Source organism: Pseudorca crassidens, chromosome 2, assembly GCF_039906515.1.
Source record: "Pseudorca crassidens isolate mPseCra1 chromosome 2, mPseCra1.hap1, whole genome shotgun sequence".
NCBI classification, from domain to species: domain Eukaryota; kingdom Metazoa; phylum Chordata; class Mammalia; order Artiodactyla; family Delphinidae; genus Pseudorca; species Pseudorca crassidens.
Window position 1 is genome coordinate 122,826,928 of NC_090297.1, and position 27,447 is coordinate 122,854,374.

The window sequence follows — 27,447 nt, forward strand, 5'->3', positions numbered from 1 at the left end:
TAATTTTAGGCTTACAGAAAAGTTGCAAGACTCTAGTACAGGGAAGTTGTATATACCATTCTCAGATTCTCTAACTTAATATTTTTATATGTTTATAACTTTTTCTCTAAATATACATACACAGTTTCTTTTTCTCAGCCTCTTGAGAGCAAGTTGCTATCATGATGCCTTTTCACCCCTGAGTATCAATGTGTTTGTTCCTAAGAACAAGATCATGTATATTGCCACAATCCAGTTATCAAAACAGGATATTGCCATTGATACAGTACTACTGTCTAATCTAAAAGCTATATTCAGGCTTCCCTGGTGGTGCAGTGGTTGAGAGTCCGCCTGCCGATGCAGGGGACATGGGTTCGTGCCCTGGTTTGGGAGGATCCCACGTGCCGCGGAGCGGCTGGGCCCGTGGGCCGTGGCCGCTGAGCCTGCGCATCCGGAACCTGTGCTCCGCAACGGGAGAGGCCACAGTGGTGAGAGGCCCGCGTACCGCAAAAAAAAAAAAAAAAAAAGCTATATTCATATTTTGCTAGTTGTTCTAATAATGTCTTCTATAGCCAAAAAAAAAAAAATTTAGGATCCAAGCCAGGACGACATGTTGCATTTAGTTATTATGTCTCTTTAGGCCCTTTAATCTGGAATAGTTCCTCAGTCTTTGACTTTCATGATCTTGACCTTTTTGAAGAGTACAGGCCCATTACTTTGCAAAATGTTTCTCAGTTTGAGTTTGCCTGTATTTCCACATGATTAGATTGAGGTTATATATTTTTAGCAGAAGTACCACAAAAGTGATGGGTCTTCTCAGTGTGTCATATCTGGAGGCATCTGATGTCAGTCTCGTTACTGACAGCTTTGATCATTTGCTTAAGATAGTGTCTGCCAAATTTCTCTATTGAAAAGTTACTCTTTATTACCTTATAATTAATATTCTGTTGGGAGATTCTTTGAGATTTGGTAGATAATCTATTCCTCAAACTTTACTCTGCTAGTTTTAGCATCCATTGATGATTTTTGCCTGGGTCGATTATTACTATTTTTGTGAAATGATGGCTTTCTAATCTGATTTTTTTAAATTTATTTTTGGCTGCCTTAGTCTTTGTTGCTGCACGCGGGCTTTCTCTAGTTGCGGCGAGCGGGGGCTACTCTTCGTTGTGGTTTGCGGGCTTCTCATTGGGTGGCTTCTCTCGTTGCAGAGCATGGGCTTTAGGCACGTGGGCTTCAGTAGTTGTGGCACTTGGACTCAGTAGTTGTAGCTCACGGGCTCTAGAGTGCAGGCTCCGTAGTTGAGGCGTACAGGCTTAGTTGCTCCACGGCATGTGGGATCTTCCCAGACCAGGGCTCGAACCCATGTCCCCTGCACTGGCAGGTGGATTCTTAACCACTGCGCCACCAGGGAAGTCCTTCTAATCTGATTTTTGCTTCTACATTTATTAGTTAGCATTCTACTGTAAGGAGCTTTTCCTCTTTGCTGACTTCTTTTCATTTATTTATGAGTATGGAGTCATGTGTTCCTATATCTTATTCAGTCGGCCATAATCTCTTATTAACTTATTTTTATGCTCAGATTGTTTCCTTTATGGCCAGTGGAAGTCCCTTCAAAGCAGTGGTCTCTTTGTTTGGGTTTTGTTGTTGTTGTTTACATTGCTGCCTCATTCTTTGAGTGCTTCTTTGCTTTCCAGCTCCATATATTTCAGGTTCATCTTGTACTTTTCCCTGCTTCAGCTTTGAATTAGCCATTTCTCCAAGGAGCCTTGATTCCTTTTAGTGGAAGAGTGTGCATTTAGGAGATAGAATCTGGGTGCTGGGTGTTCATTCCTATTAGACTGTCATTGATTCTAGTTCCCCTTAGTGGAAAGAGCCAGTAAATATATGTGTATACATACCTTTCATAAACATATTTATGCAGCTAGGCTCACCTGCTTGCTCCTTCCTCTCTCTCTCCCTGTCTTTATCTCACCATGAGTTCATGCTGAACCTACAATTCCAATATAAAACCATAGAATTTTCCAGTTTTCCATTTTTGTATTGCCCTTCTGAGTGGAAAAACCTGGTGCTCAACATTTTTGTTTGTCCAGTCCTAGAATGCATTAAGTTGTTTTAGAATTAAGTGATAACCACTATTTTTAAAAAAGGCATATTAACAGTTTAGAATCTTCTTTCAGTTGTTTTAGTCTGAAGGTAGTCAAAATACTTTGTTCAGAAGTTATTGGAGTTGGTTCTTTTTTTCTCCTTCAGTGTGGTTAAATTATTCATTTGAAATATAGTTAAGTCTGTTTGCTTGTTTTATTCCATTTTTGGTTTTGCTCATATTTGTTGGTTTTATTATATTTTGAATGTGGAATGTATTAGCATAGTTGAAACAAAGTATATTCAGAAGTATCACTCTTCAGTCTAGCTCTATAAAGTTCCTTGGATTGCATTAACTTTATAAATTAACTTGGAAAACTGAAACCTTTATATAATGTTGAATTCTGTTCAAAGGCAAGAGGTGTCTTTCCATTGTTCAGATCTACTTTTGGGTCTTTCAAGTCTGTTTTAAAATTTTTCTCACACAGATTGTGCCTGTCTGGGACTGGTGAATTTTTGTGGGGCAGTTCCCACAAAAATTTGTCTGTTTCTTCTATGAAAATTGATTTGATTAGGCTTTCTGACTTTAATGGGATCAATTTTGGTAATCTGTAATTCCTTAGGAAATTATGCATTTTATATACATTTCCAAATTTGTTTAAGATTAAGTCTGCAAACTAGTGTTTTATAATTTTTAAAATTCCTTGTTTCACTAGTTATTTATCTCATTGTTTCTGATATATTTGTGCTTCTACCTTTTTCCCCTAAATCATGCTAGCGTAGTGCATTGTCTGTTTTTTTCAAAACAACAGTTTATTAGATCTGCTAATTTTCTGTTCTCTTCCTCATTCATTTCTGCTTTTATATTCTTGGTACTTTGTGGTTCTTTTTTTTTAGATTTTTGGGCTCGTTATTTAGTTAATTTGGGGTTTTCTTTAAATTGGTAAGTGTTTAGTAGAGTTAATTTTCTCTTAAACATGTCTTGCAGTGCATCCCATAAGTTGTTGACGTAGTATTTTGTCATTTTTTAAAAAAATTCTGTAGTTTCAGCTCTCTTTAACCCGGGAGTTAATATGAGGCTTTTAAATGTCCAGATGGAAAGCTTTTTTGGTTTTTGTTAGTAAATTCTAGCGTCTTTGCATTGTGATCAAAGCATTGTTTGTAATATTTCTACCTTATGGAAGTTACTAGTGTTTTGCAGTTTTTTGGTAACTAAATATATAATCAATTTTTGTGAATGTTCTGTGGGTATGTGAGAAGAATATGTGTTTATCTGGGTGCAACATTTGACAAGTATCCATAAGCTCTACATTATTGTTTAAGTTGCCTTATCTCTTTATATTTTGTCTACTTGATCTGTGTTATATTGAGAGTGCTGTGAAGTCTCATTACTACTGTTCCTGTGTATGTCTCATTATATCTCCTATAGCTATAAGTGGCTGTGTTATTTGATACCTTTACAGAAAAAGTTTGCTGAATCTTGATCTAGTAGATTGATCAAGGGCTCTTGGGAATGGCAGTAACTCTGTTCTTGCATGTTTAAAATTTTTTCTGTTGGTTTACATTTTATTTCCTTGAGTTTCTAGAAAGTACAGCTGCATTGTTTTATTGCTTTATGTTGCTTCTTAGAAGTTTGTTCATTTAATTCTCTTGATCTTTTAAGTTATTTTGCTCTTTTTGCCTGGAGACCTTAAGAATGGTTTTTCATCTTTAAAGTCTAATAGTTTTACTGGAATGTTTCTCTGAGTATATTACTGCAGGTCAGTCTTCCCAAGTGTTTGGCAGGCCCTTTTAGTATGCAGAATCAGGTCTAATTTCTGGAGATTTTTCTTAGATTGTAGTTTAATATTCTATTCCATTTAATTTTTCTTAAGGATGTCCAATTATGTATGATTGGTCTTCTTTACCTTTCATTAGGTAAAGGTTTTTCATAAAGGTTTTTCTGACCCTTATTTCTTCTTTCTTTAGTCTCTTATTCTCATGGTAGTTTTCTGTTTTCTTCAGTTTCCCTTATTAACATCTCATTTGAATCTGTTCTTCCTTAGGCAGTTTGTAATTCAGTTCTTTTCCTATATGATTTTTATTTCCTGAGTTTTGTCAACTCTTCTTTCTGTTCTTAGTTTTGAAGTTTCTTATTCAGGCCATGTTTTTGTATCTTCAAAATTTTTGTTTAAGGATATTTAAGTCATATATTAATAACAATGTAGAATGTTATGTTACGTTATAGTGTTGTTTTATAGTTTTCGTCTCCTTCATGGTTTTTTGAGGGGTCGGGGATGGGGAGAGTTATCAACTATAGTGATTCCCATTTTCTGTTTACCTCTTGCAGTGGCTTTCTGTTCCTTTGCATTGGTTTGAGATTTGTAGTTCAAGTGCTTCCTCTTCTGTCAGTGTAGCAAAGTATGGTTTCTTAGAATGCTTTCAGGGTGGTGGCAGTGTCGTTGTGGGTCTTTCCATTTTTTTCCTGCTTTCTTTGTCCTGGAGGATCCTTAGTTTCCCCCTCTGTGCTTTTTTTCCCCCTTCACACAGTCTCTAAAGGACTCCTTCCTTTCCTCTTGCCCTCTGCTGCCCAGAAACAATGCCTTCCAGGCTGCCTTCTAGAGTCTTCAGGCACTTTTAAGTCAGTTTCCTGTAGCCAGTGCTCTGATCTACCAGGATTCTGAATATTTATCAACCGTCTCATTGTGGGAATGGTTGTAATTTAATCTTGGGCTCTCAATTTCCCTTCTCTCTCTTCCCCCATGTTTTCTGGGCTTCACCCTCTCTATAAAGCTATATAGAGGCTTGGGTGTGAACTTGAGAAATGACTCCATTGGAAAGTAAGGATTTTCTTTTGGTAATTGAGTCTTGTAGTTATGCTTCTCTTAGTTATGCTGCAGGTATATACTTTGTTTTGCTTAATCTTGTTAGGCTTAAAAGTTTATGGATGATGTGTTAGGATATTTGGATTTATGTACCATTGCCTCAGCTACTGGCTAAAGTATTCCTAAAATTTCACATTCAGAATCATTCACTGTCCATGTTTTCATACATTGTTGTCTCTGTGCCATCCAGGGTGGTGATGTGGCATTTCTTAAAATGGAATTGTGCTCTTGTCTCTGGATTTTCTCCCGAGCCACTCACAGACACCTTTTCTGCAAGTTTTGATGCTGGTTCTTTCTTGATCTTATCAGATGATACCAGTAGAAGGTTTCAGAGACAAACCAATACTTTCTCAATGGTTTATTGACTAAAATGTTGAAGGATTACAGTTGTTTGGTTATCCAGAATAATACTCAAAGATATATGCAGAACAGAAACAGATTAACAGATATAGAAACAAACTAGTGGTTACCAAAAGGACGAGGGTGGAGGGAGGGACAAATTAGGGATATGGGATTAACAGATACAAACTAATATTTATGCAATAGGTGAACAACAAGGATATACTGTATAGCACAGGGAATTATACCATTATCTAGTAATAACCTGTAATGGAATATAATCTGCAAAAATAATCACTAAGCTGTATACCTGAAACTAACATAATATTGTAAATCAGCTATACTGCAGTAAAAACAAAAATAAAAATAAAATACTACATACCACTGCTTTAAAAAATAATAAATTTGTACATGTTTAGGCAGTAGCAGTTGTAGAATACCTTAAATTGTATGATGCAGTCCAATAAATGCATTCAGTTAAAATGTGAAAAAATCATGTTTTAGAATAGAAGAAATGGTGTTGAGTCTCAGAGTACCTACAGGCTGCAACAAGAGTAGAGTAGCAGGGCCTTCCCTGGTGGCGCAGTGGTTTAGAGTCCACCTGCTGATGCAGGGGACATGGGTTCGTGCCCTGGTCTGGGCCGCAGAGCAGTTGGGCCCGTGAGCCGTGGCCACTGAGCCTGCGCTCCGCAACAGGAGACACCACAACAGTGAGAGGCCCACGTACTGCCAAAAAAACAAAAAAAATAGAGTAGCTTTGGTGTAAGACATTTTTGGAGGTCTGTGCCATGGGATTTTATTAAAGATAGAACCTGTTACATAGTACTTAAGAACTTTAATAATAACTGCTTTGGAAAGGATGGGTCTGCCTTTTCCTGAGCTTCATAATATTGTAAGATTCCAATATATAGTATTTTACAAGGGAGTTTTGGTTGTAGCAGACAATAGGAACTATTGTTAGAATCTGTTAGTTAATATAAGCAGATAGGACTCTTTTCAAACACTGCTCTTAAACTTCTACTTAAAGGACATTAAAGTTTGTAATAAATATTTGATAAATGTTGTCTAGCTCTAGGAGAAATGGGTGGGTTTTATATTGGTGAAATAGAATACAGTTACACAAAAAGTATCAGAATCTTAAATAAGCAGGCTGTTAATGACTATCATGTTACTTTGAAGGCTAGAGTATATAACCTTTATAGATACCCCATTCTCCTTGTTGCTTCCTGTCATAATTGTCCTTGGATTAATTCACTGTGACCTGCTGACTGAAACAAGGCAGCTTTTATTTAATCAACGAATATTTATTGAGCATCTCCTCTGTCCCTGTGAGCAGAGATTTGGGTTAAAGGAAGGACCTTTCCAAGAGAAGAAAATGGGCAAAACAGTGACTCGGGAATGAAAACATAGAGACCGTTTAAGAAAAAAACAGTGAGTCAGTTTGACGAGAGCAAAGAGCATCTGTAACTGTCGGATGACAGTGGTTCCTGAGAAAGGGAAAGGCAGGGTTATCCTTGAAAAGGAGAAACTTAACCGTGAAATAAGAGGAAAAGAGATCGCTGAGACCTTTGGAAATCAAGAGGAAAAGGGTGTAAAAAAGGCCTTTATGCTGCACATTATTTTAGTGAATGAGGTGGTGGTGAAACTTTGGGAGTAAATTGCGAACTTAGCAGACATATTCACTTACAACCTTATGTCACTACTTCGGAGTGGAATTTCATAAAAGAAACGTTGGAAATCATTCAAATTGAAGCTATATTTCAGGCTGCATAATGAATATTAATAGCGTAACAGTGTACATAGCTGTTCTGATAATCGTTAGATTTTTAGAATATGAATCTTCCTTTGCTAGAAAATTCACTCATATTTTGGGATGATTTGGAGGAAGAGGACCAATAAGTATAAATAAAAACACATCCAAATAATGTCATTTTTAATAGTATAACTAGATTTGGAGACGTTTTTCCCTGGAGTCAGACTTTAATGGGTTTGTTGTTGTTGTTGTAGTTTGTTTTAATACTGTGGTACATTGTTAGTTTTTTAACTGCTTTCAATTAAAATATGAACTCCAATGGAACATGTGTATATGAAGTAGGTACTCTGGAGATTAAGTTCTGAACAAGGAGCAAAACTAACTGGAAATTTAAAATTACTTGATTCCACATGGGCATGTAAGGACTTAGTTTTTTTGTTTTCTTATTGGAGTGCAGTTGACTTAAAATGTTAAGTTAGTTTCAGATGTACAGCAAAGTGATTCAGGTATACATATACATATATCTGTTTTTTTTAACATCTTTATTGGAGTATAATTGCTTTACAGTGGTGTGTTATTTTCTGCTTTATAATAAAGTGAACCAGTTATACATATATATATGTTCCCATATCTCTTCCCTCTTACGTCTCCCTCCCAACCCCCCTCCCTATGCCACCCCTCCAGGCAGTCACAAAGCACCAAGCTGATCTCCCAGTGCTATGCGGCTGCTTCCCACTAGCTATCTACCTTACGTTTGGTAGTGTATATATGTCCATGCCTCTCTCTCGCTTTCTCACAGCTCACCCTTCCCCCTCCCCATATCCTCAAGTCCGTTCTCCAGTAGGTCTGTGTCTTTATTCCTGTCTTACCCCTAGGTTCTTCATGACATTTTTTTCCTTAAATTCCATATATATGTGATAGCATACGGTATTTGTTTTTCTCTTTCTGACTTACTTCACTCTGTATGACAGACTCTAGGTCTATCCACCTCATTACAAATAGCCCAATTTCATTTCTTTTTATGGCTGAATAATATTCCATTGTATATATGTGCCCCGTCTTCTTTATCCACTCATCTGTTGATGGACACTTAGGTTGCTTCCACGTCCTGGCTATTGTAAATAGAGCTGCAATGAACATTTTGGTACATGACCCTTTTTGAATTATGGTTTTCTCAGGGTATATGCCCAGTAGTGGGATTGCTAGGTCATATGGTAGTTCTATTTGCAGTTTTTTAAGGAACCTCCATACTGTTCTCCATAGTGGCTGTACCAATTCACATTCCCACCAGCAGTGCAGGAGTGTTCCCTTTTCTCCACACCCTCTCCAGGATTTATTGTTTCTAGATTTTTTGATGATGGGCATTCTGACTGGTGTGAGGTGATATCTCATTGTAGTTTTGATTTGCATTTCCCTAATGATTAATGATGTTGAGCGTTCTTTCATGTGTTTGTTGGCAGTCTGTATATCTTCTTTGGAGAAATGTCTATTTAGGTCTTCTGCCCATTTTTGGATTGGGTTGTTTGTTTTTTTGTTATTGAGCTGCATGAGCTGCTTGTAAATTCTGGAGATTAATCCTTTGTCAGTTGCTTCATTTGCAAATATTTTCTCCCATTCTGAGGGTTGTCTTTTGGTCTTGTTGATGGCTTCCTTTGCTGTGCAGAAGCTTTGAAGTTTCATTAGGTCCCATTTGTTTATTTTTGTTTTTATTTCCATTTCTCTAGGAGGTGGGGCACAAAGGATCTTGCTGTGATTTATGTCATAGAGTGTTCTGCCTATGTTTTCCTCTAAGACTTTGATAGTTTCTGGCCTTACATTTAGGTCTTGAATCCATTTGGAGCTTATTTTTGTGTATGGTGTTAGGGAGTGATCTAATCTCATACTTTTACACGGACCTGTCCAGTTTTCCCAGCACCACTTATTGAAGAGGCTGTCCTTTCTCCACTGTACATTCCTGCCTCCTTTATCAAAGATGAGGTGACCGTATGTGCGTGGGTTTATCTCTGGACTTTCTATCCTGTTCCATTGATCTATGTTTCTGCTTTTGTGCCAGTAGCGTACTCTCTTGATTACTGTAGCTTTGTAGTATAGTCTGAAGTCAGGGAGCCTGATTCCTCCAGCTCCGTTTTTCGTTCTCAAGATTGCTTTGGCTATTCGGGGTCTTTTGTGTTTCCATATAAATTGTGAAATTTTTCGCTCTAGTTCTGTGAAAAATACCAATGGTAGTTTGATAGGGATTGCATTGAATCTGTAGATTGCTTTTGGTAGTAGAGTCATTTTCACAATGTTGATTCTTCCAATCCAAAAACATGGTATATCTCTCCATCTATTTGTATCATCTTTAATTTCTTTCATCAGTGTCTTATAATTTTCTGCATACAGGTCTTCTGTCTCCTTAGGTAGGTTTATTCTTCTTGTTGCCATGGTAAATGGGAGTGTTTTCTTGATTTCACATTCAGATTTTTCATCATTAGTGTATAGGAATGCCAGAGATTTCTGTGCATTAACTTTGTATCCTGCTACTTTACCAGATTCATTGATTAGCTCTAGTAGTTTTCTGGTAGCATCTTTAGGATTCTCTATGTATAGTATCATGTCATCTGCAAACAGTGACAGCTTTACTTTCTTCTTTTCCGATTTGGATTCCTTTTATTTCCTTTTCTTCTCTGATTGCTGTGGCTAAAACTTCGAAACTGTGTTGAATAAGAGTGGTGAGAGTGGGCAGCCTTGTCTTGTTCCTGATCGTAATGGAAATGCTTTCAGTTTTTCACCATTGAGGACGATGTTGGCTGTGGATTTGTCATATATGGCCTTTATAATGTTGAGGAAAGTTCCCTCTATGCCTACTTTCTGCAGGGTTTTTATCATAAATGGGTGTTGAATTTGGTCGAAAGCTTTCTCTACATCTATTGAGATGATCATATGGTTTTTCTCCTTCAGTTTGTTAGTATGGTTTATCACATTAATTCTTCTGCGTATATTGAAGAATCCTTGCATTCCTGGAAGAAACCTCACTTGATCATGGTGTACGATCCTTGTAATGTGCTGTTGGATTCTGTTTGCTAGCATTTTGTTGAGGGTTTTTGCCTCTATATTCATCAGTGCTATTGGCCTGTAGTTTTCTTTGTTTGTGTCATCCTTGTCTGGTTTTGGTATCGAGGTGATGGTGGCCTCATAGAATGAATTTGGTAGTGTTCCTCCCTCTGCTATATTTTGGAAGTGTTTGAGAAGGATAGGTGTTATCTCTTCTCTAAATGTTTGATAGAATTCGCCTGTGAAGCCATCTGGTCCTGGGCTTTTGTTTGTTGGAAGCTTTTTAATCACAGTTTCAATTTCAGCGCTTGTGATTGGTCTGTTCATAGTTTCTGTTTCTTTCTTATTCAGTCTTGGAAGGTAATACCTTTCTAAGAATTTGTCCATTTCTTCCAGGTTGTCCATTTTATTGGCATAAAGTTGCTTATAGTAATCTCTCATTATCTTTTGTTTTTCTGCAGTGTCAGTTGTTACTTCTCCTTTTTCATTTCTAATTCTATTGATTTGAGTCTTCTCCCTTTTTTTTCTTGATGAGTCTGGCTAATGGTTTATCTATTTTGTTTATCTTCTCAAAGAACTAGCTTTTAGTTTTCTTGATCTTTGCTATCGTTTCCTTCATTTCTTTTTCATTTATTTCTGATCTGATTATAATGATTTCTTTCCTTCTGTTAACTTTGGGGTTTTTTGCAGAAGGGGTTCTTCCTTCTGTAATTGCTTTAGGTGCAAGGTTATGTGGTTTATTCGAGATATTTTCTGTTTCTTAAGGTAGGATTGTATTTCTATAAACTTCCCTCTTAGAACTCCTTTTGCTGCATCCCACAGGTTTTGGGTTGTCGTCTCTCCATTGTCATTTGTTTCCAGGTATTTTTTGATTTCCTCTTTGATTTCTTCAGTGATTACTTCATTATTAAGTAGTGTATTGTTCAGCCTCCATACATTTGTATTTTTTACAGATCTTTTCCTGTAATTGATATCTAGTCTCATAGCGTTGTGGTCAGAAAAGATACTTGATACAATTTCAATTTTCTTAAATTTACCAAGGCTTGATTTGTGACCCAAGATATGATCTATCCTGGAGAATGTTCTATGAGCACTTGAGAAAAATGTGTATTTTGTTGTTTTTGGATGGAGTGTCCTATAAATATCAATTAAGTCCATCTTGTTTAATGTATCATTTAAAGCTTGTGTTTCCTTATTTATTTTCATTTTGGATGGTCTGTCCATTGGTGAAAGTGGGGTGTTAAAGTCCCCTACTATGAATGTGTTACTGTCCATTTCCCCTTTTATGGCTGTTAGTATTTGCCTTATGTATTGAGGTGCTCCTGTGTTGGGTGCATAAATATTTACAAGTGTTATATCTTCTTCTTGGATCGATCCTTTGATCATTATGTAGTGTCCTTCTTTATCTCTTCTAATAGTCTTTATTTTAAAGTCTATTTTGTCTGATATGAGAATTGCTACTGCAGCTTTCTTTTGGTTTCCATTTGCATGAAATATCTTTTTCCATCCCCTTACTTTCAGTCTGTATGTGTCTCTAGGTCTGAAGTGGGTCTCTTGTAGACAGCAAATATATGGGTCTTGTTTTTGTATCCATTCAGCCAATCTGTGTCTTTTGGTGGGAGCATTTAGTCCATTTATATTTAAGGTAATTATCTATATGTATGTTCCTATTACCATTTTCTTAATTGTTCCTACTACCATTTTCTTAATTGTTTTGGGTTCCTTATTGTAGGTCTTTTCCTTCTCTTGTGTTTCTTGCCTAGAGAAGTTCCTTTAGCAGTTGTTGTAAAGCTGGTTTGGTGGTGCTGAACTCTCTCAGCTTTTGCTTGTTTGTAAAGGTTTTAATTTCTCCATCAAATCTGAATGAGATCCTTGCTGGGTAGAGTAATCTTGGTTGCAGGTTTTTCTCCTTCATCACTTTAAATATGTCCTGCCAGTCCCTTCTGGCTTGCAGAGTTTCTGCTGAAAGATCAGCTGTTAACCTTATCGGGATTCCCTTGTGTGTTGTTTGTTGTTTTTCCCTTGCTGCTTTTAATATCCTTTCTGTGTATTTAATTTTTGACAATTTGATTAATATGTGTCTTGGTGTATTTCTCCTTGGATTTATCCTGTATGGGACTCTCTGTGCTTCCTGGACTTGATTAACGATTTCCTTTCCCATATTAGGGAAGTTTTCAACTATAATCTCTTCAAATATTTTCTCAGTCCCTTTCTTTTTCTCTTCTTCTTCTGGAACCCCTATCATTCGAACGTTGGTGCGTTTAACGTTGTCCCAGAGGTCTCTGAGACTGTCCTCAGTTCTTTTCATTCTTTTTTCTTTATTCTGCTGTGCAGTAGTTATTTCCACTATTTTATCTTCCAGGTCACTTATTCGTTTTTCTGCCTCAGTTATTCTGCTATTGATCCCATCTACAGTATTTTTCATTTCACTTATTGTGTTGTTCATTGTTGTTTGTTTCATCTTTAGTTCTTCTAGGTCCTTGTTAAATGTTTCTTGCATTTTGTCTATTCTATCTCCAAGATTTTGGATCATCTTTATTATCATTCTAAATTCTTTTTCAGGTAGACTGCCTATTTCTTCTTCGTTAGGTCTGTTGGGTTTTTATCTTGCTCCTTCATCTGCTGTGTGTTTTTCTGTTTTCTCATTTTGCTTATCTTTCTGTGTTTGGGGTCTCCTTTTTGCAGGCTGCAGGTTCGTAGTTCCCGTTGTTTTTGGTGTCTGTCCCCAGTGGCTAAGGTTGGTTCAGTGGGTTGTGTAGGCTTCCTGGTGGAGGGGACTAGTGCCTATGTTCTGGTGGATGAGGCTGGATCTTGTCTTTCTGGTGGGCAGGTCCACGTCTGGTGGTGTGTTTTGGGGTGTCTGTGGACTTATGATTTTAGGCAGCCTTTTTGCTAATGGGTGGGGTTGCGTTCCTGTCTTCCTAGTTGTTTGGCATAGGATGTCCAGCACTGTAGCTTGCTGGTCATTGAGATGGGGATCTCTGGGAGATTTTCGCCCTTTTGGTATTATGTGGTTCTGGGAGCTCTCTTGTGGACCAGTGTCCTGAAGTTGGCTCTCCCACCTCAGAGGCACAGCACTGACTCCTGGCTGCAGCACCAAGGGCCTTTTTTCCACCCGGCTCCTCAATTTGGGATGATTCGTTGTCTATTCAGGTATTCCACAGATGCAGGGTACATCAAGTTGATTGTGGAGCTTTAATCCGCTGCTTCTGAGGCTGCTGGGAGAGATTTCCCTTTCTCTGTTCTCACAGCTCCCAGGGGTTCAGCTTTGGATTTGGCCCCGCCTCTGCGTGTAGGTCGCCGGAGTGTGTCTGTTCTTCGCTCAGACAGGACGGGTTTAAAGGAGCCGCTAATTCGGGGGCTCTGGCTCACTCAGGCCCGGGGGAGGGAGGGACACGCAGTGCGGGGCAAGCCTGCGGTGGTAGAAGCCGGCGTGATGTTGCACTAGCCTGACATGCGCCATGCGTTCTCCTGGGGGAGTTGTCCCTGGATCCCGGGACCCTGGCAGTGGCGAGCTGCACAGGCTCCCTGGAAGGGGGGTGTGGATAGTGATCTGTGCTCGCACACAGGCTTCTTGGTGGCGGCAGCAGCAGCCTTAGCGTCTCGTGCCCGTCTCTGTGGTCCGTGCGTTTAGCCGCGGCTTGCGCCCATCTCTGGAGCTCCTTTAAGCAGCGCTCTTAATCCCCTCTCCTCGCGCACCAGGAAACAAAGAGGGAAGAAAACGTCTCTTGCGTCTTCGGCAGGTCCAGACTTTTTCCCGGACTCCCTCCTGGCTAGCCGTGGCGCACTAACCCCCTGCAGGCTGTGTTCATGCTGCCAGGCCCAGTCCTCTGATGCTCCGACCGAAGCCCGAGCCTCAACTCCAGGCCCCGCCCGCCCCGGCGGGTGAGCAGACAAGCCTCTTGGGCTGGTGAGTGCCGGTCGGCCCTGATCCTCTTTCCTCCTTCACAGCTCCCTCCCACTGGTGCAGGTCCCGTCCCTATCCTTTTGTCTATGTTTATTCTTTTTACTTTTGCCCTGTCCAGGTACGTGGGGGGTTTCTTGCCTTTTGGGAGGTCTGAGGTCTTCTGCCAGCGTTCAGTAGGTGTTCTGTAGGAGTTGTTCCACGTGTAGATGTATTTCTGGTGTATCTGTGGGGAGGAAGGTGGTCTCCACGTCTTACTCTTCTGCCGTCTTCCCGGAAGCCTCTATTCTTTTTCAGATTCTATTTCCCATATAGGTTATTACAGAGTACTGAATAGAGTTCCCTGTGTTATACAGTGTGTCCTCGTTGATTATATATTTTACATGTAGTAGTGTATATATGTTAATCCCAGCCTCCTAATTTATCCCCCCCGCCACCTCTGCCCTTTGGTAACCATAAGTTTGTTTTCTAAGTCTGTGAGTCTGTTTCTGTTTTGTAAATAAATTCATTTGTATCAATTTTTTTAGATTCCACATATAAGCAATATCATATGATTTTTGTCTTTCTGCTGGGCTTATTTACTTAGTATGATAATCTCTCGGTCCATCCATGTGGCTGCAAATGGCATTGATTCATTCTTTATGGCTAATATTCCATTCTATATATGTATCACATTCTCTTTATCCATTCCTCTGTCAGTGGATATTTAGATGGCTTCCATGTCTTGGGTATTGGAAGTAGTGCTGCAGTGAACATTAGGGTGCATGTATCTTCTCGAAATATGGTTTTCTCTGGATATATGCCCAGGAGTGGGATTGCTGGATCATATGAGAGCTCTAATTTTAGTTTTTTAAGGAACCTCCATATTCTTCTCCATAGTGGTTGTACCAATTTACATTCCCACCAACAGTGTAGGAGAGTTCCCTTTTCTCCACACCCTCTCCAGCATTTATTGTTTGTTAACTTTCTGTTGATGGCCATTCTGACCAGGGTGAGGTGATACCTCATAGTTTTGATTTGTATTTCTCTAATAATTAGTGGTGTTGAGCATCTTTTCATGTGCTTTTTGGCCATCTCTATGTCTTCTTTAGAGAAATGTCTCTTTAGATCTTCTGTCCATTTTTTGATTGGGTTGTTTGCTTTTTTGACAGAGCTGCATGAGCTGTTTGTATGTTTTGGAGATTAATCCCTTGTTGATCACTTCATTTTCAAATATTTTCTCCCATGCTGTGGGTTGTCTTTTTGTTTTGTTTATGGTTTCCTTTGCTGTGCAAAACCTTTTAAGTTTAATTAGGTCCCATTTGTTTATTTTGTTTCTATTTTCATTACTCTAGGAGATGGATCCAAAAAAATATTGCTGCAACTTATGTCAGAGTGTTCTGCCTATGTTTTCCTCTTAAGCCTTTTATAGTATACAGTCTTACGTTGAGGTCTTTAATCCATTTTGAGTTTATTTTTGTGTATGGTGTTAGAGAGAATGTTCTAATTTCATTCCTTTACATGTAGTTGTCCAGTTTTCCCAGCACCACTTATTGAAGAGACTGTCTTTTCTCCATTATATGTTCTTGCTTTCTTTGTCGTAGGTTAATAGATCATAGGTGTGTGGGTTTATTTCTGAGCTTTCTATCCTGTTCCATTGATCTATAAGTCTGTCTTTTTGCCAGCAGTGTTTTGATGACTATAGCTTTGTAGTATAGTCTGAGGTCAGGGAGCCTGATTCCTCCAGCTCCGTTTCATTTCTCAAGATTGCTTTGGCTATTCAGAGTCTTTTGTGTTTCTGTACAAATTTTAAATCTTTTGTTCTAGATCTGCCATTAGTAATTTGATAGGGATTGCATTGAATCTGTAGACTACCTTGTGTAGTGTAGTCATTTTGACAATATTGATTCTTCCAGTCCAAGAACACAGTATATCTTTCCATCTGTTTGTTTTTCATCTTCGATTTCTTTCATCAGTGTCTTACAGTTTTCAGAGCACAGGTCTTTTGCCTCCTTAGGTAGATTTATTCCTAGATATTTTATTCTTTTTTGATGTGATGGAAAATGGGATTGTTTCCTTAATTTCTCTTTCTGATTTTTGATTGTTTGTATATAGAAGTGCAACAGATTTCTGTGTATTAATTTTATAATTAATCCATTTTTAGATTCCTTTTATTTCTTTTCTGCTGTGGTTAGGACTTCCAAATCTATGATGAATAAAAGTGGAGACAGTGGACAGCCTTGTCCTGTTTCTGATCTTAGAGGGAATGCTTTCAGTTTGTCACCATTGAGAATGATGTTAGCTCTGAGTTTGTCATATATGGCCTTTATTATGTTGAGGTATGTTCCCTCTATGCCCACTTTCTAGAAAGTTTTTATCATAAATGGGTGTTGAATTTTGTCAAAAGCTTTTTCTGCATCTATTGAGATAATCATATGTTTTTTCTTCAGTTTGTTAATGTGGTGTATCACACTTACTGATTTGTGGATATTGAAGAATCTTTGTGCCCCTGAGATAAACCTCACTTGATCATGGTGTATGATCCCTTTAATGTATTGTTGGATTCAGTTTGCTAGTATTTTGTTGAGGATTTTTGCATCTATGTTCATCAGTGATATTGGCCTGTAATTTTCTTTTTTTGTGGTATCTTTGTCTGGTTTTGGTATAAGGGTGATGGTGGCCTCATAGAATGAGTTTAGGAGTGTTCCTTCTTCTGCCATTTTTTGGAACAGTTTCAGAAGGATAGGTGTTAACTCTTCTCTAAATGTTAGATAGAATTCACCTGTGAAGCCATCTGGTCCTGGACTTTTTGTTGGCAGTTTTTAAATCACAGTTTCAATTTCAGTGCTTGTGATTGGTCTGTTTGTATTTTCTATTCTAGTTAGTCTTGGAAGGTTATATCTTGCTTAAGAATTTGTCCATTTCTTCTCGGTTGTCCATTTTATTGGCATACTGTTGCTTGTAGTAGTCTCTTATGATCCTTTGTATTTCTGTGGTGTCCACCATAACTTTTCCTTTTTCATTTCTAATTTTATTGATTTGAGCCCTCGCCCTTTTTTTCTTTTTGAGTCTAGCTAAAGACTTATCAATTCTGTTTATCTTTTCAAAGACCCAACTTTTAGTTTCATTGATCTTTCCTGGGTTTTTTTTTTTTTTTTTTTTTGGTCTCTATTTCATTTATTTCTGCTCTGATATTTATGATTTCTTTCCTTCTACTAACTTTGGCTTTTGTTTGTTCTCCTTTCTCTAGTTGCTTTAGGTGTAAGATAAGGTTGTTTATTTGAGATTTCTCTTGTTTCGTGAGGTAAGATTGTATTGCTATAAACTTCCCTCTTAGAACTGCTTTTGCGGTGTCCCATAGGTTTTTGATCATCCTGTTTTTGTTTTCATTTGTAGGTATTTTTTGATTTCTTCTTTGATTTCTTCAGTGATCCATGGGTTGTTCAGTAGCATATTGTTTAGCCTCTGTGTGTTTTTGTTGTTTTACAGGTTTTTTTCTTATAGTTGATTTCTAATCTCCTCGTGTTGTGGTCGGAAAAGATGCTTGATATGATTTCAGTTTTCTTAACTTTACCCAAGCTTGCTTTGTGGCCCAGCATGTGATCTGTCCTGGAGAATGTTCCATGTGCACTTGAGAAGAATGTGTGTTCTGCTGCTTTTGGATGGAATGCTCTGTAAATATCAGTTAAATTCATTTGGCCTAATGTGACATTTAAGGCCTGTCTTTTGTTATTGATTCTTCTGTCTGGATGATCCGTCCATTGATGTAAGTGAGGTGTTAAAATCCCCCACTGTTAACTGTGTTACTGTCAATTTCATCTTTTATGGCTGCTACATCAGGGTTCTCCTATGTTGGCTACGTATATTTTTACAGTTGTTAAATCTTCTTGGATTGATCCTTTGATCATCATGTAGTGTCCTCCTTTGTCTGTTGTAACAGTCTTTAAAGTCTATTTTGTCTGATACGAGTATTGCTAACCCAGATTTCTTTTGATTTCCATTTGCATGGGATACCTTTTCCCATCCTCTCACTTTCAGTCTGTATGTGTCCCTAGATCTGAAGTGGGTCTCTTGTAGACAGCATATATATAGGTCTTGTTTTTATATCCATTCATCCAGTCTGTCTTTTGGTTGGAGCATTTAATCCATTTATATTTAACATAATAACTGATATGTTTTTGTTGCCATTTTGTTAGTTGTTTTGGATTTGTGTTTGTAGGTCTTTTTTCTTCCTTCCTCTTTTTCTTCTCTTGTGATTTGATGACTATCTTTAGTGTTATGTTTGGATTCCTTTTTCTCTTTTGTGTGTATATCGTAGACTTTTGGTTTGTGGTTACTGTGAGGTTTTGAAATAGTAGTATGTATATATATACACAATTGTTTTAAGTTGCTCGTCCCTTATTTCAAATGCATTTTCAATATCCTACATTTGTACTCTTCTCACAGTTGCTGGTTTTGATATCATATTTGTGTGTGAATGATTTCCTACCTTTACTGTATGTTTGTTTACCTTTACTGGTGAGCTTTCCCATTTGTACTTTTCTTGTTTCCAGTTGTGGTCTTTTCTTTTCTGCCTAGAGAAGTTCCTTTAGCATTTATTTGTAAAGCTAGTTTGGTGGTGCTGAATTCTCTTATTAGCTTTTGCTTATCTGTAAAGCTTTTGATTTTGCCATCAAATCTGAATGAGAGCCTTGCTGGGTAGAGTATTCTTGGTTGCAGGCTTTTCCCTTTCATCACTTTAAATATATCGTGCCACTCCCTTCTGACCTGCAGAGTTCTGCTGAAAAATCAGTTGATAACCTTATGGGGATTCTCTTGTATGTTATTTGTTGCTTTGCCCTTGTTGCTTTTTTTTTTTTAAGCACTGTAATTTATTTTTCATTGAAGTAAAGTTGAATTACAATGTTGTGTCAATTACTGCTGTGCAGCAGTGACTGAGCTTCACACACACACACACACACACACCTTCTTTTTCGCGTTCTTTTCCATTATGGTTTATCACAGGATGTTGAATATAGTTCCCTGTGCTATCCAGTAGGACCTTGTTGTTTATCCATTCTGTGTATACACCAGTTTGCATCTGCTAACCCCAAACTCCCACTCCTACTTTCTACAACCCTCCTCCCCCTTGGCAACCACCAGTCTATTCTCTATGTCCCTGGTGTTTTTTTCTGTTTCATAGATAGGTTCATTTGTGTCATATTTTAGATTCTACCTATAAGGGATATCATATAGTATTTGTCTTTATCTTTCTGACTTACTTCACTTAGTATGATAACCTCTAGGTCCATCCATGTTGCTGCAAATGACATTATTTCGTTCTTTTTTATTGCTGAGTAGTATTCCATTGTATTTATGTACCATATCTTCCTTATCCATTCATCTGTTGATGGACGTTTAGGTTGTTTCCATGTCTTGGCTGTTGTGAATAGTGCTGCTATTAACATAGGGGTACATGTATCTTTTTGAATTGTAATTTTGTCTGGATATATGCCCAGGAGTCAGATTGCTGGATCATATGGTAATTCTATTTTTAGTTTTGTGAGGAATATCCTATACTGTTTTCCACCGTGGCTACACCAACTTACATTACCACCAACTGTAGGAAGGTTCCCTTTTCTCCACACCATCTCCAGCATTTAACTGTTTGTAGACATTTTAATGGTGGCCGTTCTGAGTGGCATGAGGTGGTACCTCGTTGTAGTTTTTATATTTGCATTTCTCTGATTTGTAGTGTTGAGCATCTTTTCATGTACCTACTGGCCATCTGTATTTCTTCTTTGGAGAAATGTCTCTTTAGGTCTTCTGCCCATTTTTTGATTGGGTTGTTTGTTTTTTTGTCTCCTTGTTTCTTTTAATATTTTCTTTTTGTCTTTAATTTTTGTCAGTTCGATTACTATGTGTCTCAGCATGCTCCTCCTTGGGTTTATCCTGCCTGGGACTCTCTGCACTTCCTGGACTAGGTGACTGTTTCCTTTCCCATGTTAGGGAAGTTTTCAATTATTATCTCTTCAAATTTTTTCTCATTCTGGACTCCTATAATGTAAACGTTGGTGCATTTAATGTTGTCCCAGAGGTCTCTTAAACTGTCCTCATTTCTTTTTATTCTTTATCCTGTTCCACAGCAGTTATTTCCACCATTCTGTCTTCCTGCTCACTTACCATTCTACTTCATTTATTCTGCTATTTATTTCATCTAGTGTATTTTTCATTTCAGTTATTGTTCAGCTCTGTTTATCTTCTAGCTCTTTGTTAAAACATTTCTTGTATCTTCTTGGTCTGTGCCTCCATTTTTTTTCTGAGATCTTGGACTGTCTTTACTATCATTATTCTGAATTCTTTTTCAGGTAGACTGCCTATTTCTACTTCATTTAGTAGTTGTTCTGGGGTTTTATCTTGTTCCTTCCTCTGGAACATATTTCTTTGACATCTCATTTTGTGTAACTTTCTGTGTTTGTAGTCCCACAGGCTGTAGGATTGTAGTTCCTCTTGCTTCTAGTGTCTGCCCCCTGGTGGGTGAGGCTGGTCTAAGAGGCTTGTGCAGCCCTCCCAGTGGGAGGGACTGGTGCCTTGATTTAGATGTAGTTTTAACTTAAGCCTTCATTTTAGAGTTAGTTTTATGAATCATATTTATTGAATCACTTTTTGTAAAAGCAGTGGGGAATTCTTAATCTTATTTTTAGATAGCCTTCCATTCAGTTAAATAACAAGTGCAGATAATGGACTTTTTACACTTATTGTTTAGCGTGTTTATAATTTCTAAGTGAAGATTTTTGCTAAGTTCAGAGAAGGTTTCTATTATGCAGGTAGTACTGTTGAGTCTCAAATAACTTACGCACTCAGGGGAAAGATATACAGGTTTATAGTGGCTCTCGTCATGAAAGTATGTTGTTGGTCATTTCCTCTCCAACATCCCCTCTTGAGGTCTTCACTCCAACATCCACTCCTCAGTGACACCTTTCCTGCCTACCTTATCTAAAATGTCACCCTTCTCTTGCATTTCATGTCTTTTTCTTGTTTTTCTCCTTAGAACTCATCTAACTTACTATATTATTATACCTACATATCTTTTGATCTGACTTCCCCATTAAAAAGTAAGTTTTGTGTGCATAAGAGTTTGTGTTTCATTCTGTACTGTATCTCTAGTGTCTAGGACAATGCCTGGTAAGTAGTATGTCGTCAGTAAATGTGTATTTAATGAGTATATGTTAACTACACTCTATATATAGATTTTCTATATATATATATAAATACATATATAGATTTTCAAGGTAAAATCTGTTATAGCTGCATGTTTGCAATGCGTCATGAATTTGCATCAGAGGAGGTAACATTAAAAACTTGTTTTTAAAAAAAGTCTACTTTTTATATGTTAAATTAGAGACCTTAATCTTTGAGTAATAGTTGAAATCATTTAAGAAACTGACACTAAGGTAGAAATTTGGCACATAAAAACCCATAAGCAGTGCTGCTTCAGTTAGATGATATTAAAGTCTTTTTTTTTTCTGTACAGGTGCAAGTGGCATGAAGAAAATGATATTGTCCTCTGTGCTTTAGCTGTTTGCAAGAAAATTGCGTAAGTTGGAGAAAGGAGTTTCTTCCTAATGCTCTATTCTGCACTGAATTCTTTGCAACTTTGCTTGTTGTTGCTTTGGCATTCAGGGTGCATCACTGTTTACCTCTATTTCCACAACTGTCTTTTAAAACAAAGGTGTTTTTAGTCATGTTACTTGTATTCTTCTGCCCATGTCACTACTTGTCTGGTGGTTACCACCTGAGCAATTTGAGCCTTCAGAAGCACTTATTGAAATTTTTTTCTTCTAGGATTCCTGTAGGAAAGTGAAGTTCCCTACTGTCATTAAGAACAGCACTTCCTTGTGAAGGTGCTGAAAACATATAGACCCTTTTCTCCTCATTTTGTAGGGAAAGTACCTGCAGCCTCAGCTCTGTGGAAGCTCTGGTAATCCCTTTACACAGCTGATGATAGTTGGTTCTGAGGATGAATAAGTGTTTCTAAGTTTTCGCCCTGTTGCTGTTGTTGCCTCTCCCTGCCTTAAATATTTGAGAATTCTGGTGCTCTTCCCCCTCATTCCCATTCACTTATAATGGATCTGAAATTTTATTTGGTAATCAAAGTATTGCTTACCAGTAATGACCAGTTTTATGATATGTACTGCTACCTATTCCCATTTTTTCTCCAAATCTCTAAATTTCTTTTTTCCCAATTTACAACAATATCTCACATGCTTTGTCAGAAATTTTTAAAATGTGAATGCTTTTAGAATGAATTAGATAAGATTCTGATAATAAACATTTTAAATTCCTTTTTAAAGATACTGCATCAGTAATTCTCTGGCCACTCTCTTTGGAATCCAGCTCACAGAGGCTCATGTACCCCTTCAAGATTATGAGGCCAGCAATAGTGTGACACCGAAAATGGTTGTATTGGATGCAGGGCGTTACCAGGTAAGGAGCTCACTTTTCGGGGCTGCTAGTCTCTCAAGATCAGGCCTTTGTTTGGTTCTCTCTTCTGTTAAAAATTTTTTTTGATCCTTCATGGAATGTCAGTTTTTAATCCAGTTGGATCTTACAAAAAATCCTTTTTCTTCCTTGTATATTTTCCTACTGTACTTAACAAAGAAAATTAAAATTAGCATTAGTGTTTATACGAAACACATCCAAACAATTATTCCAAAAATTATGTGATACACATTTTTGAAGTAGATATTTTAAATATAAGACCTCATTCAGGATTTGATTAGAGGCTATCTAATTTCCCTACCACCCCTCTTCCCTCCTTGGTATTTACTTACTAGTAGGCCTCTCTACACTACCAAGAGCATAGCAATTAAGAGTATGGGCTCTTTCAAGTTAGAATTCCTAAATTTCACTTCAGGCTCTGCTACACATAGGCTGTGTGACTCTCTGCAAGTTATTTGAACTTTCTGTGCTGATTCCGTATCTGTGGAACAAGAATAATAATAAGGGCTAGTAGTCGTTGTAGGATTAAATGCAGCAGTATATGAAAGTACTAAGACCTCTGACTTAGTAACATTTATTATCTACTATGTTCTATTTTTAAATAGTTAATAAAATAGTTAATAAAATAGTGAAAAGGGAACCCCAAAGTGGAATGAACTATTGATAAAACAACTATTAGGATCAATCTCAAAGGCATTACTTACACTTAGCAAAAGCAGCAGTCTCAAAAGGTTACGTAATGTATGATTCCGTTTATATGACATTGTTAAATACAAATGATAATGATGAAGAACGTATCAGTGGTTCCCAGGGGGTACGACTGTAAAGGGATAGGAAATTTTTGAGGTGATAGAATGGTTCTGTATCCTGATTGCAATGGTGGTTTCACGAATCTCTTCATTTGTTAAAACTCGTAGAAATGTACACACCAAACAAGTCTGTCTTACTCCATGATAATTTCAAAAATAAAAAAGAGAGCTCTCCATATAATCTCTGGGCAAGACTCTTCTCTCTCCTGTCTGCTGTTAACCCTTAACCCAGTGGTTCTCCACTAGGACCTATTTCGTGTCCTTCAGGGGACATTTGGCAACACTTGGATACATTTTTGGTTGTCACAGCTGGGGAGGGGGTGCTGCTGGCATACAGCGGGTAACTTAGATACCAGTAAGTCTGCTAAACACCTGACTATGTACGGACAGCCTCCTGAGCAAAGTATTATTTAGCCTAAAATGTCAGTAGTACCCAGGATGAGAAACACTGCCTTATCCCCATCATCACCATCTGTGTTGAGACTACCAGATTTTGTCTCATTACCCCTCTTTTCATTGTTCACATCAGTCACTATGGAAGCTCAGGATACCTAGATCCTTGCTCATCTCCCACACTCATCTTGTTAGGCTGATTCTGTTTTTCATCCTTCCCCAACTCCTGAAAAACTGTGGGTCTTCTCAATCTCAGTTATTTGTCTTCAACCTCCTCTTGGGAAGGTCTGTTTTCCTCCTTGGCTGTAACTAAAACTTGGCTGTCCTCTAAAGATACTGCTTCCCTGTTAGCGACACTTTTTTTTTCTCTCATTTATCACGGGCTTAGATTTGAAGTAGTTGTCCTTGTTTAACTTTGTGGCCTCTAGACTTCTTTCTGCCTTCTCCCTAAAATCCCTAGGCTTTGAATCACATGCCATTCAGGCTGTAGTACCTGATAACCCCTTCTTGGAGCCAATAGGCCCCTGAGTTGGTCATCCTCATTCTTAGAGCAACACTGAGCCAGGAGATCAAACAATATTCCTGGCAGAATTCTTGATTTCAGTTTCCCTATAGATGATCCTTCCAGCTGCCTGACATTTCAGTTCCTTGATTTGCCCTTCTCCAGTGATCCTGGCCCCTGCCATACATCAAGTATCCACTCCCGTGATCATATTCTAGGCCCCAATGGCATCTCCCCATAATCTCAATTTCAAGCATCCTCTCTGACTACCACTGTCTTTCTCTGGTACATCAGTGCCAACAGTTCTTTGATCTCTCCTGGGACCTTCAATTCATTGTATGCCTCCACTGTTCTGCCCTCCTTTGCAGGGTCACTGCATGGCACAACTCCAGGGGTACCATTCACACATGGACAGGTGCTTCAGCCTTGTGTCTCCTCTCCCCACCTTGCCCTTCACCTCCTTCCTTCCCAGCTTAGATTTCTTGCTCCATTATTTTCACTCACTTGCACTATGAACTCCACTGGCCCTTCATTCTTCATCATAGTTGGTTGACAAACACTAACCTTCATTAAATCAACTCTTCACCTACTCTGTTATATATTTGAAGCTAACTGAGGCTGAAAAGAAACCACCATACTGACTGGTGTGGTCATCACCACCACCCTCAAGTGAGCCCTTAACCTTGCCTGGCAGTTGTCCATTTCTCTAGTTTGATTAATCTCCCACTCTCTTAGACAGTTATTTCTCATCTTCTCTCACTTCAAACTTCCATCACCTCTTCCTTCATCCTTGTTCTAGCTGGTGCTCGTACCCCTCCTTCTCTGAGAAAATAGAAGCAATCGAGGTTTTCCATATATTCCTACCATTGCATCTACCATATACTCAAATGCATGAATTGTCTGTGTTTCTATCTAAGACCAATCCTTTTATTTCTCTATTCTCATTCTCTTACCTACGTAAGGACATGGCTCTAATAATTTCATCAGGGTTTCTCTCTGTTCTGAGTCATTCTTATCAGGAAACCTGCTATAATCTCATATTTAAAAAAAAAAAAAAACCCTTTCCTGACCCTGTAATTTCCCCCTCAAAGATTGCCCTCTGCTCCCCTTCACAGCAGTACTCTTCAAAAGTTGATCAGACATTGGAAAAGTGGGTGTTAGTTTGTATTTAAAGAGTAATTTGAAGTAGATGATCCGATAATAAATAAACATGTTTTCCCGTTTTTTTTTGTTGTTGTTGTTACTTATAGAAGCTAAGGGTTCAGAGTCCAGGATTCTCTCATTTCAGCTCTTCTAATCAGGAACAGAGATCAAACACACCCACTGGTAAGCATCTTATATTTAATAAGAAGGCACCTCAAAGAGTTTAGGGTCTTTTTATGATCCTGAAAACAGATGATCTAAGTTGGCTTTAGGGTATAAGAATCTTGTTGAATTGGGAGTTTTACTTGGCATAAGCACTTAATTTGGATATGTAGATTTTTGTATCACTTTGATAAAATTTAATTTATTCAGAATTTTGTTCAGGGCATTTAAAATAAAACCTGTTACTTTTGTAGCAGCTGTAGTTTTATAGTTTTGATATGAGGGTGTCTTTTGGGGAAATGGGAAAGTTTAAAAGAGCCAGTGACATGAAATTTCACATGGTCCCTGAAGAACTTCAATTAAGGTTTCCAGGACTTAAAAAGAATATTCTTGTTCAGCCTTTTTGCCTTTACACTAAGAACTATCTCCCCTATTGACGATCCATTTAATCATGGCTTAGTGAAAAGGCCTGCAGTAGGTTGAGTCAATTGAGGGATCTCTAAGACTATAAAACTGCTGTATTTCTTTTCTTGTATTTTTAATATCCTAGGTGACTCCCCATCTGGGGTGAAAACATCTGGCCAAAACAGCAGTGTTCGGGGAAGAGGGATTACCCGCTTACTAGAGAGCATCTCCAATTCCTCCAGCAATATCCACAAATTCTGCAACTGTGAGACTTCACTCTCACCTTACATGTCCCAAAAAGATGGATCCAAATCTTTCTCTTCCTTATCTTAATGATGATACTTTTTTCAATTTCTGGAAGAACAACGGACCCGACTTCCGTTCTGACTACAGTCATATTAAACAGATCACATCAACAATAAATGTCACTGCTATAAGAACTACTTAATTTGTAAGGAAATTCTGTTTCATAGATTAAAAATAATTGTGGTTGGAGAAGATCTTGGCATTTTTGCTTTTTTCTTGAGGGCTTGTTCTACTTTCTGACTGTATTATGGGAATGCCATTAAAGTTTTGAGTCCTAGCTTTTACAGAGTTGTGCTTTTGGGAATATTATATTTTGGTATCTTTTCTCTACAATAAAAGTATTAAGTATCTGTTATGAAAGGTTTTAAAATAGTTTTTATCTATTTCTTTCCATTACGGAAATGTGGAACTGTACCCTTGAGACCTGCAGCTGTTTTCATTGCAAATACCTAAGAAAATCAGCCTTTAACAAAAATAAAGTTTTGCTACTTAGTCTTTGAAATATGCTGACTTTGGCAAAAGTCATTTGAAGGATAAGAAGCCAAAAAGAGATTATGTAATTTTCCCCAAATAACATGGCTAGATAGTGACCAGATTCCAGGTCCACTTGACCACAAATCTCTTTGCATATACTAAGTAGATGTATATGAAGTCAAGCATGTGCCCTGTTTGTGACTGACTTAAACTGGCTCATGTTCGCTACTCAGGCTGTTATATAGCCTTGGAGTAGGAGAAGAGATGTATTAACCCTTTTTACTTGGAACCACAGTAAGACCATACATGGCAGTAGCAGAGATCGCATTCTAATTTAGGTCTGTTTGGCTCAAAACCCTAGGGAATCACTTGGTGTCTGTCTAGGACTCTGGTTTATCTTAATACCCATATTCTCCTTTACTAACTACTGAGTACCTACTTTGTGGATGTATATATACACATACACACACACGTATCATCTTGTAAAATCCTTAATAACCACTCTGAGGAAGGAGGTACCTCCATTTTACAGACACAGAACTCAGATTCAGGTCGTATAGTTACTTTATGGAGGAATTGTTAACCAGGTCTGACTCCAAAGACCATGTTACCCACATCCACACTTCCACTTCCTGTTCATCTATTTCTGATAATCAGATCTTTAAACAAAGAATAGGTCATTGAATGTAAGTTTATATACTGCATTTTCTACTAGCAGATTGGTTTTTAAATCTTACATATAAGCTTTGAGACCATTCTTTCTTCAAAATCACCATGACAGTAATTGGGTTGGCTTCAAAAGTGGAGGGAAAGGGCTTCGCTGGTGGTGCAGTGGTAAA

At 38.0% G+C, this 27,447-nt stretch overlaps 1 protein-coding gene across 3 annotated transcripts in view; it reads left to right on the forward strand.

The window, feature by feature from the left end:
* MAEL (maelstrom spermatogenic transposon silencer) overlaps positions 1-26,573 on the forward strand; it is a 64,710-nt gene extending 38,137 nt beyond the window's left edge. For 2 of the 3 annotated variants that reach the window (XM_067714230.1, XM_067714224.1), the window contains 4 exons: positions 21,447-21,509; positions 22,267-22,399; positions 25,369-25,444; positions 25,974-26,573. In XM_067714230.1, coding sequence (XP_067570331.1) covers positions 21,447-21,509; positions 22,267-22,399; positions 25,369-25,444; positions 25,974-26,161 — 460 coding nt within the window. In that variant the 3' untranslated portion in view covers positions 26,162-26,573. The remainder of the gene's footprint in view (positions 1-21,446; positions 21,510-22,266; positions 22,400-25,368; positions 25,445-25,973) is intronic. The other variant, XR_010937176.1, reaches the window with a different exon arrangement.
* The last annotated feature ends 874 nt before the right edge of the window (positions 26,574-27,447 follow it).